Source organism: Rhineura floridana, chromosome 16 (genome assembly GCF_030035675.1).
Source record: "Rhineura floridana isolate rRhiFlo1 chromosome 16, rRhiFlo1.hap2, whole genome shotgun sequence".
NCBI classification, from domain to species: domain Eukaryota; kingdom Metazoa; phylum Chordata; class Lepidosauria; order Squamata; family Rhineuridae; genus Rhineura; species Rhineura floridana.
Window position 1 is genome coordinate 35002094 of NC_084495.1, and position 16304 is coordinate 35018397.

At 45.8% G+C, this 16304-nt stretch overlaps 1 protein-coding gene across 8 annotated transcripts in view; it reads left to right on the forward strand.

Annotated features, from left to right (window-relative positions):
• The window catches only part of DLG3 (discs large MAGUK scaffold protein 3), a 92886-nt gene extending 78138 nt beyond the window's left edge, over positions 1 to 14748 (forward strand). For all 8 annotated transcript variants that reach the window (XM_061598169.1, XM_061598168.1, XM_061598167.1 and 5 more), the window contains 10 exons: positions 1449 to 1625; positions 1984 to 2059; positions 2742 to 2841; positions 6344 to 6385; positions 7131 to 7181; positions 7333 to 7434; positions 7780 to 7952; positions 8387 to 8496; positions 9254 to 9345; positions 12254 to 14748. In XM_061598169.1, the coding sequence (XP_061454153.1) occupies positions 1449 to 1625; positions 1984 to 2059; positions 2742 to 2841; positions 6344 to 6385; positions 7131 to 7181; positions 7333 to 7434; positions 7780 to 7952; positions 8387 to 8496; positions 9254 to 9345; positions 12254 to 12360 (1030 nt within the window). In that variant the 3' untranslated portion in view covers positions 12361 to 14748. The remainder of the gene's footprint in view (positions 1 to 1448; positions 1626 to 1983; positions 2060 to 2741; positions 2842 to 6343; positions 6386 to 7130; positions 7182 to 7332; positions 7435 to 7779; positions 7953 to 8386; positions 8497 to 9253; positions 9346 to 12253) is intronic.
• The last annotated feature ends 1556 nt before the right edge of the window (positions 14749 to 16304 follow it).

The following is a 16304-nucleotide window of genomic DNA, read 5'->3' on the forward strand; positions in this document are numbered from 1 at the left end:
TCTTCCAAGGGGGCACGCTCCCTGGCTGCTGAATATTGAGGCTTCTCAAGATTATTAAAGTAAATACAGAAGAGGCAAAATGGACAGACACTGGGCCAAAATTGCATCCCAGAAAGTGGGCCCATTCATGTCTTCTGAATTGGAGGAGTTAACTCATTGCTGACTGCTTTTCTGTCACTGCCAGTTACTGCTGCACAAGTAAACTTGAATAGCAGAGGAGTACAAATTGTTCTGCAATGTTATATAGATATGTCTCGAGGCATCCAGTTACAGGGATCTTGTATGAATGAGACTTTATCTGAAACAAAGACCTGAGTCCAATGGAGGACTTGCCTAAGGGAAGGGCTGTAGCTCAGTGGATGGAGCCCATGCTTTGATGGAGAGGATCCCAGATTCAATTCCCAGGCAGCTCTCCAGGTAGGATTCAGAAAGACTCCTTCCTGAAATCCAATAGAGCTGCTGCTAGTCAGTGTCGACCAGGCGTGGGGAGCCCCTTTCGACCCTAAAGCTACGTTCCCTCATAGGGATGGGAGCCACATGCTAATGTTGGGCAGGGCCAGAGGCCAAAGTGGTTGGTTCAGTGGAAGTCACTCTTATCTTTGTACAGTAGGTTACAATTCAGCCATGTGAGACACATTCCAGCCAGGCAAAACCACTTATTTATTATTATTATTATTTATTGGATTTGTTTATCGCCTATCTGGCTGGCTATCCAGCCACTCTAGGCGATGTACAAAGCAAAAACAATACAAGAACAACAACACATCTAAAAGACTAAACAATGAAATAAAACCTAACTATATCGTAAGAGTCTTCTTACTCCTGCCCGACAATGACAAAGTAGGGCTGGTGATGGTAAAGGTGGTAGGCAGCAGGGGTGTATTGGTTAGAGGCCGGTGTAGGTGGTAGCTTGGGGTTCCTGCATGATGACAGGGCACAAGTCAGGCAGTGGGGGGACCACACCTAGGCGCTTGCGTATCACGGAGAGACTCAGTCTGTCCGTATAACCACTCAGCAGGCCGCCACTGCCACCCTGCCAGAGTCCGTGGCCCAGCATCCCCGCCCCGATGCTGTTGCTGTGTTCCAAACTGTCGGCCACGGCCACCCACTCCAGCTGGCTGCCAGTTAGGAAAAGGTAGACCAGAAGTCATCACTGAAGGGGCCGAGATCCACACAGGCGCTCAAATAGATGAAGTTCCCATACCCGCAGCCATCCGGAAAGACTTGAGGAGGGCATGGAACAGGACCAGTAAGATGCGTAATGTGGTGAGGGGTGTGGCCTAGTGAAAGTTCTGAGAGCCAGACAGAGAGGCTGCGGGAGGGGCACATGTGGCCCTCAGGCGAGGTTCTCTACCCCTGGTGTAGACAATACTGAGCCAGGAGGATCAATAATCTGACTTGCCAAAAGGCAGCTTTCTTTGTTCCTGATGTTCTTCACTCCTGTACAGGGCCCTCTTTGACTATGACCGAACTCGGGACAGCTGCTTGCCCAGTCAAGGACTCAGTTTTTCGTACGGGGATATCTTGCATGTTATCAATGCCTCCGATGATGAGTGGTGGCAGGCGAGGCTGGTGACGCCTCATGGAGAAAGCGAGCAGATTGGGGTCATCCCCAGCAAGAAAAGGTGAGTGCTTGTTCTTAATATGGACCTTTGCTGTAGTTTCCACCTGCCACTGCCCAGCCTTGGCCAGCTTGCTGTCTTTTCTTCAGGCGTGCCTGAAATGACTTGTTAAGGAGGAGCTGGTAATGTAAGTGCAGCATTTTGTTTTGGCTCTTGCTTAACTTTCCCCAAGCAAAACTAACTTTCCTTTATGCCCTGCTGGGCAGAGAAGGTGCTGCCCATCACAGAAGATATCTGTGGTTGCATTTCAGTGTGTTTGTGTGTGAGAGAGAAATGGGTCATGGGGAGGGAACAAAGTTCAGCATGGGATTGAAGCCACACTTGAATATGAGAATCTCTTTCTTTCTCTTGATGTAATCAGAGTGGAAAAGAAGGAAAGGGCACGGTTGAAAACTGTGAAGTTCCATGCCCGGACCGGGATGATAGAGTCCAACCGGGTAAGTGCTGGTCGAGGGGGAGGGATTGGCAGGATGAGGGTTAAATGAGGTCCCATCATCAATGTAAGGCTACTCCCTGCAAGGAGATACATCATTTAGTCCAGTTCAGGCAACAGTGGAATTATTTGGGCGTAGGTTTGGTAGCTAGAGCATCCTTAAGAAAGCCTTGCAGACAAGAACTCAGACTTGGTTTGTCCTTGGGCTTGCAGCGACACCCGCAGCTTTGCTCCATTGCCCTTGTAGCAGCCTGCTTGCAGCATCTCTTTCCCCATGGCACTGGATACATTACTGACTGCTGCCCCCAGATACAGCAGAGCTGGTTCAAAGATGTTGATGGAATGCAGGGACTATGAATAGTTGAGTGGCGGAGAAGGCAGAGTGATAGTGACATTTCTGATGGTACAAGGGCTGGGCCATGAGGGACACAACTTTGTTGCTGTGGAAATACTGATTGGTTAGTCATCTTCCACCATCCCTAAACCCCATTTTTCTCTGCACTTAATTTTTCTCTTACATTCCCGTTTACGTGTTATTTCCATGATTTCATTTGAGGGGTAGCTTCCCTGATACTGATCATCATTGTCTCTTCATTTTAATTTTTCTTGCATGCTTTAAACTCCATTGTTTGTTCTTTTTGTTTGTTTTTTTCTTCCCCCTCCTTCCATCTTCATCTTCTTCACAGTCGATCAAAACGAAACGTAAAAAGAGTTTTCGCCTCTCTCGAAAGTTCCCATTTTACAAGAGCAAAGAGAACATGGCTCTGGAGAGCAGCGGACAGGAACGTAAGTAGCAGCTGCCCTGCTCACATTATGGCTTGGGAAGCTCCTGCAGCTGAGGAGCGGCACGCTGCTCACAAGAGGGGCTGTTCCAGCACCTGTGATCATGAAGCCTTGTTGGATTCTGCACTGCAGTGAGGCCTGTGCCATCCATCTAGAAGTTCCTCAGTTCTCCCAAGGCTCCAAACAGCCCCATGGAGCGAGTGTTGCTGTTTACCCGCCTGTGTGCTGAGATATGATGCACATCCAAGAAGTACTTTGTCCCCTGCTGCCAAGTGAGATTGAAACAAGCGCTGGTGTGGGCCTTGTGGCTCCAATAGAGGCTGTCAGCTGCTCCTGGCATCCCCAGTCACTGCTGATTGCTCTCCCTTGCCTTATCTGCAGTAGTTACGCTTCCAGACCATCCTTGAAGCTTCTGTCCTCTGATGGGGAATGTGCCAGACTTTGGAATACGCTACCTTTTCTTAACTTTCTGGTGTCTGCCCAACATTCTCCCTTCTCTACTGTCATAGGTCAAAGCCTGTACAAGGATACCAGAACTCGGTTTGATCCAACTGGCCCTTTTGGAGAGCCCAGTCCTGTGGGTGTTGCTGAAATCACTGGTGAAAATGCAGGGCCTTTCCCTGTCCTGTGATGCAGAATAAATAGGACAAAATAGGCACATACATGTGCACCAGCGTAATTCATATAGTTTGCATCGTTCGGGATACTGTGGTGTTCCTAAAGCAGCAACAGTCCTATAATGTACAAACAACTGAGGCTCCAAATATCTGAAAGGCCACTGCCTTCCTCCTCTTGGGTGTTATGTTTGGCAGAGGGGCCCTTTTGGGAGTTCCACTGCCCTCAGAGATTCAAGGGGTGGTGGGCTGGGACAGAGCATTTTCTGTGGCAGCTCCTAGGTTATAGAATTCCCTCCCCACAGAGATGCATCTGACACCTTTATTAAATAGTTTCCCCCGAATGCAGAAGACATGCCTCTTTATTCTGGCGTTTGACATCTGAGAGACGTGTTTTTAGGACCCATTGATTGACCTATTCCATTGGCAGTAATTTGTTTTAATTTTTTTAACACTGAATTTTAAATTGTTGCAGGCCGCTTTTGGACCTGCTGGTGAAGGGTGGATAATATATGAATTTAATAATAAATAATAATAATATGACTTACTGGGGAACACTCTCTTAATGCTGTATGTTGGGAGCAGGTCACTGATGAAAGAACTCCCCTGCATGTGCAACAAGACCAATGTGTGGCACAATATGACTGAGGTGCCGCTGTGTCATGAAATCCCAACATGTCTGCCTGCCTGAATGACTTCATAGGAAGCAGCATTATACCAGGACAGATTATTTGTCATCTACCCTAATATTGTCTAGTCACTGGCAGTGCTTTTCTAGAGGCTTTCCTATCATTTGCATCCTGATCTCTTTAATTTGGTAATACCAGGAATTGAACTGGGACCTTCTGCATGTAAAACATGTGTGCTGCCACTAAGCTATGGACTCTCCTGTTACTGACACAGTGTGAGAAAAACAGATAAGAATCTCGAAGTCAGAAATGGCAGCTGCTGTGAAAGAAGCTTTATTGCAAATTCTAATTTATGGAAGCCAGATGAGAGAGATATCGAAATGCTCCGTAGGCAGATACTTAAGGCCCTGCAAAAGGATTACTACAGCAAAGGTTCAGGAGCGCCCAGGCTGTGCTTTGTGGAGCAGGGCTGATTGCTGGGCCTAGATCCTTCTTTTTGTCTTGCACATACAGTAATGGTCTAATGCTGATAATTGCAGCCAGCAATAGAATTGGGAGCAGCAGTTGTGATAGAGAGGAATGAAACAGATAATTTGTTTGCAAGTGTGTTTCTTGGGCTTTGTTGCTTATTCTTGGAGTCTGCTTTTTGGGACCAATTGCCATCTGACAGCACAGGACAGTTAGTTCTGAGAAGCAAGGGACTCAGTTTGACACTGACCTGGTTAGCCTGGTGGCTGAAAAGCAGAGTCTTGCACTTTTCTTCTTCCACAGGCAGCTGGTCATTCTTTGCTGTTCTCTGTATCTATGACACTGGTGAAGCAGGTCTTTGTCTGAGGCATTTGCTAAATCGGGTGGGGAACCTGTGTCCCTCCAGATGTTGTTGAACTCCCATCAGGTCTGGCCAGCATGGCCACTGGTCAGGGATGATGGGAGGTGGACTTCAGCAGCCTATCCCTGCACTAGATAATCTAAGCAGTATAAAGCAGGGCCCAGAGATACCCAGGCACCCTGGTACTATAATGTGTTGTGAAACTGAAGAGTCTTGGACTTTGGGAGGTGGTTGAACTGGGACTTTGGACAGGGCAATCTTGAATGCCCAGAGAGTTTGGGGAAGAGGTGACCTTCGAAAGTGTTGGTAGGAGCTTTAACTTCACTTGTGAGCTCTCAGCCATTCTGCACTCCTGTCACTAATGCTCTCCTGGCTCTGTCTCTCCTCCCCGCTCTGTTTCTCTCCTCTTCTTTCTTTTCCTCTCCCTCTCCCACTTCTGGCTGGCTGTGAATCAGGACTTCCCTGGGTTAAGTGACGATTATTATGGCGCAAAGAACCTGAGTAAGTGAAATTTCACTGCACATGATCACTTTTCATTGCTAGCATGTGTGTGACTGGGAGCAAGCTTGTGTGGTTGGAGTAGCCACACCACCCCTGGGCCCAGCCAGACCATGGCCACTTCTGGATGTCATGTGGGCTGGTGGCTTGCTGCAGGGTTAGAGAGCCATGCCCTCTTCCCGCATGTTGCTAATAAACAGACTTTGTGAACCTGTTCCTGAAAGATGGCTCACCGCTAGAGTGCAGGGAGGTGTTCAGTTGAAGGGCTAGGAGCTCCCAATTACTTGGAGGCAAATGCTAGGGCAGGGCAGAGAGGAGGTCCTGGTGTTAGCGAATCCTGGCTGGGCAAAGTTTTGCTTTCTGTCCTGTTGGCATTGTCTCTCTGTGAGCCTCTCTTCATCCACGCTATTCCCATCCATGGGAATCTGTCCTTCTACAGTGTCTTAGGGCAGCCTTGTAGTCTCTTGTCTTGTCTTCACCCGCATGCACTGCCAGTCCCTCCTTTTCCTCCTCCCCCCCATAGCTCTGAGCAATAGGATTGCACCTTAGGGAGTGGCAAAGGGAAGTAGGCTAGGAGCAGGGGCTGTATGTCTGTGCTTCAACCCTGCCTGTGCTTAGGCTTCCCTGTGTACACCTGCTGGGCGTAAGCTACTGAGGGTGGCAGGATATATATATATGGTGCTAAGTTCTTCTCTGGGCAAGAGATCCAGGAATCTTTCTGCTTCTGAACTAGAGGATGGGGAAGCCACAGTTTCCTCAAAGAGTGCACCAAGTTACCATATAGTGGAGACTTAAAGCATGTACCAGCTGCCTGTCCAGCTTGCCCTTGCCCTGCTCTTCTCTCCACCCCTCAGATTCCTGTCATCAGCATTTGGCGGTTGCCCTCTCTTGCTCCATCTGTTTGTACTGAGTCAGGGTCTCTTTCTTGGTTGCAGAGGGCGTGACGACAAACACCAGTGACAGCGAGAGCAGTTCCAGTAAGTGTCCCTCCCCTTTGCCCCAGTCTCCCTGCATCCAAACCCTCGAGTTCCTCTGCTTGCTCCACTCTGCGCTGGACTTGCTTTACCCACCCCTTTTAGGACCCTGTGGGTAGAGCTAAACAACACCGTTCTGTGGGTCTCCAAACTTGTGCTGTGGGGCTGAAGATGTTTGGAGTGGGGCATAGAATAAACCCTCAGCCAGATATTGCTGTGTGTGGATGCAAAATGAATAGATTCCGCAAAGCCATAGACTCTGCTTTTTCTAGCTAGGGCCTGAATGCTCAGTGGTTCCCATTCAGATACTATATTTATGGAGCTATGCCATCATCTTGCAAATATTGGTGGAATTCAGTGTTGCTAAAAGTTCAGTCTGATAATTAGGGAATCCTGTACTGGATGCTGAGATGAAACCCACTTCCTTTGCCTCCATTTTGCTGGCTTGGAATGTGTGTCTCTAGGTTGTCCTTACCCTTCAGTGCTGGGGAGATCATCCCTTGAAAGATAGCTTGTCTCAGAGGTTCTGTCCCCTAAATGCTGAATAGGGTGGGGAGCACATAGTGTAGGACAGGCTCTGCTCTCACGACTGCTGGAGAAGAATGAGCTCTGTTGGTGAAGCTTTGTGCCTGAAAAATGTATGCACTTTCCCACTGTGCTGTTACCAGTGTTGGGTGGGTGGGAGCAAGGTTGTAGCTGCAAAGGCAGCTGCTGCCCAGGCTGACTTTTTCCTTTCCAATTCTTTCAGAAGGGCAGGAGGATACAATTCTGTCATATGAACCTGTGACACGGCAAGAAAGTAAGTTGGAAAGAGAAGTACTTGCTGCACTGCAATGGGTGGAAGGCAATTTAGCACTCGTGTTTCTCCACTTTGCTTTTCCTGAGTGGTTTTGACTGCAGAATTTACTTCAGGCTACACCCTAAGGCTCCCTTTGTGGCTGTCTTTACAGTTCACTATGCGAGACCAGTGATTGTTCTGGGACCCATGAAAGACCGAATCAACGATGACCTCATCTCAGAGTTCCCACACAAATTTGGCTCCTGTGTGCCACGTAAGTACTGGTCCCTTGTAGGCAGGGAGGAAGGTGTTCCGGGGGAGTCTAGCATGGGTTAATTAAAAGGTAAATGGATGAGCTTGCAGCTAAGGAGTGGCTGTAGGCCCTGCACTCTTTTTTGAATGTTTGAATGAGCAGGGAGTGAGAGAGCAGCCAGGATTCCACAGTTAGTTGGTCCTTCTTTTTCCTAACATACTGCAGATGCCAGGTTGTACAGCCAAGGTTAGCCATACCTACCAATGTGTGTGAGAAGATGGGGGCTCTGGGCCCATAGAGGAGGACATTGCTGTCTGAGCAACAGAAAGGGCTGATGCATTCCTGGGCTGATGCCTTCTCTTCCAGACACTACTAGGCCCCGGCGTGAGAATGAGGTAGATGGGCAGGATTACCACTTTGTGGCATCCCGGGAGCAGATGGAGAAGGACATTCAAGACAGCAAGTTCATTGAGGCTGGGCAATTCAATGACAACCTCTATGGGACCAGTATTCAGTCTGTGCGGGCAGTAGCAGAACGGGTAAGTAACTGTCCTGGACGATGTCAAAACCCCAGCTCAAGCACATACATACATACAGTTCATGAGCCATCTATGCACCGTGCCTAAGCCAGCAGGGGAAAGAAGAGCATGCTCTAGGCAAATTCTTCTGGGCTTGGGGTACAGGGAAGCATCACTTTTAGTGGGGAATAAAACACTTAGACCCTTTTGGGAATTATATTGCGGGCTGCTACTGTTCCTATTGCATGCAAAAGGGTGTCGGCCCTACAGTGACCCACACCTACCTTGGGCAAACTTGATTTGATTTTTGACAAAACTCTACTTGTGTAGTGATGAGGGTGTGTGGTTTCTTGGCTACTGGCTTGGTTGTTTTCTTGCTATGGGATTGTTTTGGGGGCAAATGATTACGCTCGTTGCAAAGGCATGGTAATAACTGGTGCCCTGCCATATTCCAGGGGAAGCACTGTATCCTTGACGTGTCTGGCAACGCTATCAAGAGGTTGCAGCAAGCACAACTCTACCCAATTGCCATTTTCATCAAGCCAAAATCCATTGAAGCACTCATGTAAGTAGTGTGGAGGGTGGGAATACTTGTTACTCTGGATGTCATTATGGGTAAGAGGATGGACCCACTTGAGGTGTAAAAAGGTTTTGCAGATACAGTGATGCCATGGGAAGGAAGTGACTGCATCCTTGGTTCTCCGTTGTTCTTTGAGGGATGAGAGATCTGGATCAGTTTATGGGGTGCTGCATGCTCTGGCAACAGAGCGGTTGTCTGTTGGATTGTAGGATCTCCTTTATCAGCAACTGTTAGGCCCACCTTAGAAAGGGGGGGAGCCTTCAATAGAATTTAGCCACAGACCACTCCACTGGGAAGTGGAGAAACTGAAGCAGGGATGAGGAACCTGTGGCCCTCCAGCTGTTGTTGAACTACAACTCTCATTATTCCTGATCACTGGCCGTGCTGGCTGGGATAATGGGAGTTGTAGTCCAACAACATGAAGAGGGCCATAGGTCCCCCTCCCCGAACTAAATACTTTCAGCTTCAAGGGACTGATCATGTCTTTCCTGGAGGGCAATACCTGTGCTGGTGGTGTGGCTGTGGGATAGCTCTTGCCAGGTGGTGGACCATGTGCATGACACCCCTGCCAACCCATGACTGTGTAAGTACAGAGCCCTGATGGTTCAATTGCAGGGTTACCAGTGGAGCTGCACACAGGCCTGCTTTTGGATTTTACAATTTTACATAATGGCTAGAATGTGCTTGAGCGTGTGCCAAGTCTGATGTATTTGTACTGAGGCTGTTCTGTTTGGGCTGGCAGGGAGATGAACCGGAGGCAGACATATGAACAAGCCAACAAGATCTTTGACAAAGCCATGAAATTGGAGCAGGAATTTGGAGAGTATTTTACAGGTGAGAATCTAGACGGTTCCTGAACTTGTGGTAGTGAGTGACATTCACACTTTATGGTGGGGCCTGGAAAGAATTAAGGATGTGAGAAGTAGGGTAAGTCGCTGGGCTCCCTGAACGAGGGAAGCACTGAAGGAAAGTGTTCCAGTGCGCACCAAGGATGCTGAGATACAGAGGGTTTATGGTATTGAAACCTTAATCCCATAGTTTATATAATGCAATCTGCATATGTAATATTGGATTGTTGAAAGAATAAGCAGAGTAACAGAAAGATCATGTGCTTGAAGAATCAATGAATAAGAACGAAAGAGCTTGGCCAGTGGCTAGCTGACTTTCTTTAAAAAAAAGGTGTGATTTTATATACTCAGTGGCAGCTTAACAGAAGCCAAGAAATGGGACTGCAGAAGAGGAGAACCACTGAATGCCCAGCTCAGCTACGGAAGCACTCCTGGGAGACAGACTAGGCTAGAAAAGTGTTGGGGCTGGCAATGTTGTGGAAAGGTTGCAGCAATCTCCTGCCATCTCCTTCAGGTTTCTAGCAGTGGCTAACAGTGTGAGTTGAATTTCTATGGTGTGCTGTATAAGAGGGTAGGATGCAAGAAGGAATTCACTCTTGTATGTGTTTGTATCTCCTGAGGTAGGCTGGCTCAGAAAGCAGTTTCCAGTGCTGGACAATTAGTGCAAGTTGACTCCACTGCAGTTTCTTGCATCTTAAACTTGCTCTCGTGCACATGTAGAGGGACAAGAATAAATTCACTGATAGGCAAAAAAACCCTTGCAGTTTAAGAATGTACCTATAGCTAACAGAGATTTCTGTCAAACTTTAAAAAGCAGGGAAATTGGGTAGCTATAGTGAATGCACCAGGGGAGCAGGAGATCTGACCTCTCTGAGATATTGGACTGCCCTACAAATTTGTAAAAATGCAAACACAATTTGGGTTGGTCTTTCACAGTCCAATCCACTTCCTGTGTAGTTGGAAGAATTTGGTAACGTGCCTCTGAGCATATGGTGAGTGGTGGCAACACCTGCCATCTTCAAAGATGGAGACTTACATTTTTGTATGTTTATTGGTGTTCTTACTTTGCTTCTTTCCTGTGTTACCTAGAAAATCATACTTCTCTATTCATCCTACAAAACTGTGTCAAATTTATTTTTATTAATTTCAAATTTATTGGTCAGTGTCATATGCTGGTAAAGACAACCTTTTGTGTTTCACACTGGAGGTTATGTTCTATTTCTATTATGGGTGCATTAACAGTTGAATCTGAAACTGCAGTTTGATGTAAAATCAGACTGATTACAATATGTTGCTACTTAAGCAATGACGGGGGGGGGAAACTTGGCCTGCCTAAGATGCATGTTTTCAACCTGCTATGCTTAAACCACTCCACTTAAGGAAAGGTGGGCATGGTCAATTAAAAACATAGAGCACACCTAGAATTTTGCTAGAATATATTTCACCTCCCACTGTTTTATCTTGTGCAAACTGAGGCACTCCTTATGTCCATTAGAAACTATTCTGCAGAACAGTCAGTGTCATTATTCCACAATTGTTTTTGGAGCTTTTTTTAAGTGTTGCAAAGTGTTGCTGTACTTCACATACTCACAGAAACAGAAGCAAAAGAAAATGATTTACTATAGAAAACTTCACTAAAACCGCAAATCATATCAAACATATTTAAAGTGACTATCTAAACTATATCAACTGTCTTAATGCTTTAGCAGGGAAGAAGCATCAATAAGATCAGCACAGTACATGTCTTTTTTCTGTTATTTGGGCTGATTGCAGGCAGGGAGGGGAGCAGGAGGGCAGGAAGGGAGAGGGGAGGATATTGGGTGGGTGGGCACTGGGCAGAGGGAAAGCCCCTTTTCCAAAAGGAAAACATTGTGAACAGTATCATTGCTTTTTCCCCCCACCTTTTTATTCTACAGCGGGCACATGTAGCCTCCCACCCAAATTTAAAACAAAGCTGTCCCTGGCCACATCCACACCAGACCTTTATTTCACTTTAGACAGCCATGGCTTCTTCCAAAAAATCCTGGGAAGTGTAGTTAGTGAAAGGTGCTGAGAGTTGCTAGGAGATGCCCTGTTCCCCTCATAGAGCTTCAATCAGAGTGACTGACTGTTGTTAACCATTCTCTTAGGGGAATAGGAGTCTCCTCTCAGCACCCTTCACAAACTACACTTCCCAGGATTTTCTGGGAGAAGCCATGACTATCTCAAGTAAAATCAAATTCTGGTGTGGGTGTGGCCCCCTGATTAGCCAAGACCAGCAGCTGTGAGACTGGCTTTTAGAACACTGACAGTTGGATTTCACTGAGCATGCCTGGGCTTATCATTGACTCTATTGCTAAATTTCTTAAATTAATTAAAAATCAGCCAGACATTTTTTAAACTGCAGAAGATGAAGGTCAGAATATGGGACATGGTCAGTAATGGGATTACAGTGTGAACATGGCTGATTTTTAATTAATTTCAACAAAATTATGAGACCGCTGACATAAAAAAGTCCAACAGGGTTCTGGATTTTCTCTCTTGTTTTTACACTTTGAACTCTCAATTCTGTCTGAGTGTTTTATGTATCACCATGAAAATGTAGAGGGTTGTTAAGCAAGCATTTCTGTGTTCAGGACAAGTTTTGTAAGATTTGTTTTGAAATGAATTTATGGGAAGCAGTTAAATGGCATGCGACAGTATTTTCAGTTTAACATCGAGGAATGCAAAAAATCAGTGGCTCTATAATCTTGACTTGAAGCAATTTATTGCTTGGTACCACAATTAAATTGGATGCTTTTTTTTATTGGGGAGGGGGAAGCAGTACAGTTTGCTGCCTGGAGCAGAAGGAGCTGGCCAGGTTGATGTCTCTTCTAACCTAATAAAGAACTGTTCTGTTTTTGTTTTTTCCCCAGCCATTGTACAAGGAGATTCGCTGGAAGAGATTTACAGTAAAATCAAACAGATAATAGAGGACCAATCTGGGCATTATATTTGGGTCCCGTCCCCTGAGAAACTGTGAAGTCTCTACCCTCCAATCAACTTGTGAGAAGATCAGATACCCCTCCCCCCAGCCCTCTGCCCCAAGAGGGGGAGTGTGAAGACCATCCCTGTCCTTTTTTTAGATGGTTGACAATTGAGTTTTCTAGTCCTGTTTTCTTTTTCTTGGGATGGACCAATCTCCTCCTTCAATTGACTGTCCCTGCCCATTCTTGCATGGACCTTCTTGCTCCTCCCTTAGAAATGGAGGCAAACCCCATTTGAGAGTTTTGTGTGTTTTTTTTAATAAAAAATTGTTATCAACAGTTAAAATCAAGAAGCAAGCGGGAGGTGGCAGATGAGGACTAGCTTAGAAGAGCCACCAAAGCAACAGATTAGGACAGTGACTGCCCCTGTAAACATGCTGAGGACTGATAACCTGGGGCAGCTTTTCCAAGAGTGCAGTGATTACCCAGCACTGTGACTGAAGGAAAGGAAATAGAATGAGTTTATTTATCTATATATGTAATATATATACACTATATATTATATATATATCTGGACTAGAAAACATGAGGGGGGCTGCTTAAGTGATACTTTGCTAGTGCAAAAATTGTACTGCTGCCATATCTTGGCCATTGGGCATAGAAACCTGTTGTGGTTGATGGTGAATTTAATGGTACCAACTGTGTTTTGGATGCTGCTCAGTGGTTTTTCCAAATCCAGTTCTGTGGAGAAGGGTGTATTTGGAAAGAACAGCAACTGGTGCTGTGATTGCAGAGTATGCAGAGGGCACAGAACCACATGTGAAGTTACAGCAGTTGATCTGAGCACGAGAAAGCAAATGGATAATGCTACATATTAATTGCACATTGTTTTATGTCACCTGATGTGTTTGCATGAGAGGTTTCTTGTTTTTTTTTTAAGCTGGTGTTAAACCAAAATCATGTTTGTGTTGGTGTGCTGGCTTTTCATTATTCCCAGCTTTGATTTTAATAATGAACTGAACGGGTATACAATCCAGTTTTTTAACTTATTTTTTAAGATTGTTCCATTGTAAATAGATTACAGACTCAGACCCAACCTACAGACCATGTGGAATGAGCACACCGGCTGTTCTGTCTTGTGATGGGGTCACTTCCCTGGAGGGAGACTAAAACTCCATCCCACTGACTTGTTCTGGTGGAAGAACATTGAGTTCCATGCTGTGAAGCTGAAAGCAGCAGACGACAATGGAAAGAGAAGCTGTCGTAGAGGGATACAATATCCCAAGCATGTGATGGAATTTAGAAGTTAGACTTCTCTGGGAATCCTTATTCTAGCAGAATTGTGTCAAATTCTAGTTGCAACATGTGAAGCCCTTCTACAAGCACATCAGGGATTCAGTGAAGAACAACATTCCTCTTACTTTGCATTTCTGTATAATTCCTGTTGCAGAGATGGGGGCCCCATCCACCCCATGCTACCAACCTCTGCTTGCAGTTCTTCAACTAAAGGGAAGGTGAAATTCAGAATGCAATCTGCTATGAGGCACAGTCTTTCATGGACTGAAGCAGTTGCTTCCAGGAAGCCTTGATATGTGCTCATCTAAGTCATGTCTGTCAATGTGTAAGCTGTGTGGTTAACAAAGGATCTTGTTTGTTCACTGAACAAGAAAATGAGCTGGATCAGAATGCTGAGAAGAGTTTCCAAACATCCCTAGTTTGGTACGAGCCCCTGCTAATATTCAAAAGGGGGAGATTTTCTCACTTTCCTAGACTCACCCGTCCCCAACCTTGAATCAGGTGATTGTGCACATCTGGTTTCTATCAAGTGGCAATGGCTGCTATGGGAAGAAATCCAAGTGTTCTTGGTTCTAAGGAAGTGAGTAGGCCTGGGCCTCAGATTGTGTAGCAGGGTGATGCTGCCCACTCCATAGCTAGTAGGTAGCTCTGTCATTCATTGTGTGACTTGTGCACGGGCCTCATTGTTAAATATGGGTGAAAACTCATCTTGCGGAGATTCATTCTGGTAAGCAAGCAGCTGTTTCCACAGCAGCTGGTGTGGCAAGAACCTTGGTAGTACTGGAGCTGCTGTCTGCTGGCAGGACTGTGAAGAACAAAGATGAGGGAACTGCTATTGGGTATGAGTTCCTGGTGGAGGGGATTTGGACAAGGGGCTGCCACCTATTTTTTTCTGCTCAGCTGGTGCTGCAAGGCATGTTCTTGAGAAGTGGCCTGGGCACAAAAGCAGCAGCTTCTGAGGTGGCCAGTCTCCAAGTTCCAACTCCTTTTCTTTTCTAATAGCCTGTCACCTTGTCTTCTAGGGCAATGGAGGAAAGGCCTATATACTCCACAGCATAGCTGAAAGTATCAATCATGACACTATAGTTGGTTTACCAGTGTTTCTTCCAAGGAGACATATATTTTTAATAAACGAATGTTGCAATGAACTTGCCTGTTGAGGATTTCTTGTGGGGTGAAGCCATGTCATTGATGGATTGCATCTCATAGGCTGTAGACGCCAAGGCTAGATAAACACACTTCTCTTGTGGATGACAGGTCTCCAAGCAGGTAGTAAAGCTCCCCCTACAGCTCAGAGAAGGAAATGCTTCAGCAAATACTTTTGCTCTTCCTCTTCCCAACAGAACCAAGAGCACATAAGATTAAAACTGCTATAGCTCTTAATACTTTTTTTTCTCAACAAAATTGAACATTGTTCCTGCTCTGATGCAGATTCAAAGTACATAAAATTACTGTGGCAATTTATTTCACTGTACATATTGGCTAGGTGGGTTTCCAAATGTCTTACCAAGTGGGGTGAGAACTTTTCTACATATCTGCACCTTATTGGGAGTCTGAGGTAAAAAACAAGAATGTCACTTTCACCACCTAGCAGACGCGTAGAGGCATGGTCCACCTTGTGTTTACATGCATGTAATGGTTAGGTACTATGTGCCAAGTTGTATTTTAATCACCCAATGTTCATTTTTTAAATGCAACTTGAAAACCAAGTGTGGTCGCCTCAAGCCAGCTGCTCTATACTGAATACAGAAGTTGAGCATGAGAAGCAGTTGTTATAAGGGACCCAGAATAAATCTGGCATGCAGTGACTAGCAACCTTTACTATGGATGCTATATAGCCAAATGAAATGGAACATTTTTTAGTCAGCCTCTTAATTGACTTCATGGTTTTTCATAACTAAAAGAGGTTGTTCAACACTGCTATATTTCTGTAGGGCTGTAGCAGAGGGCCACGGTTTGAGTCATGGCAACAGTAGTTCTTATTGTGTACAGCTTCCCCATGGCATAGATACTATAGGTCAAAGGCACTAGATCTAAATAACATGTTAACAGCTACCAGCCGATTGAAGGGATGAGGCAAAATAACCCTGTGGTTGCCAAGACCATAAGTGAGACATGAAAATACTTTGAATCCTGCTTTTCCTACCCTCTCTGTCACCACTATTACTATGGTAGGAATGGTGTGGTCAATATGGTGCCCTCCCAACTCCCATCAGTCCCAGCTAGTAAGGCCACTGGTCAGGGATGAGCAGTTGGAGGGTACCACATTGGGCAGCCCTGGAATAGAAATTGCTTTCTTGCTTATAACAAAATGGATGGAAAGTTAAACCAACATTTATATGGGGAGATGAACGTGGGGGGGGGTAGAGGCTATATGAAGGCTCTAGCTACTTTATGCACAAAATCCTTCCCCAGAATCTTAACTGACACCAAGAGAAGACTTATTTTCTTTAATGAGATGCAGACTCTGGCTTCTGGGCCACAATATAGCTTTGCCAAGTTACAGGCAGTATTTAGGAGAGCAGTGAGATCATCTATGCTGCTTCTGTTCTGCTGGAGTCTTGATGGCTGATGAACTTTGGTACAGCACCAACTGGCTTTGTTGTGGACCTGGTTGCTGTCACTCCTTTGGATGGAATCCCTTTGCTCTGTCCAGCTTATCCAGCACCTCACTGTAAAGGCCAACCATCTGTAGGCAGAAGTC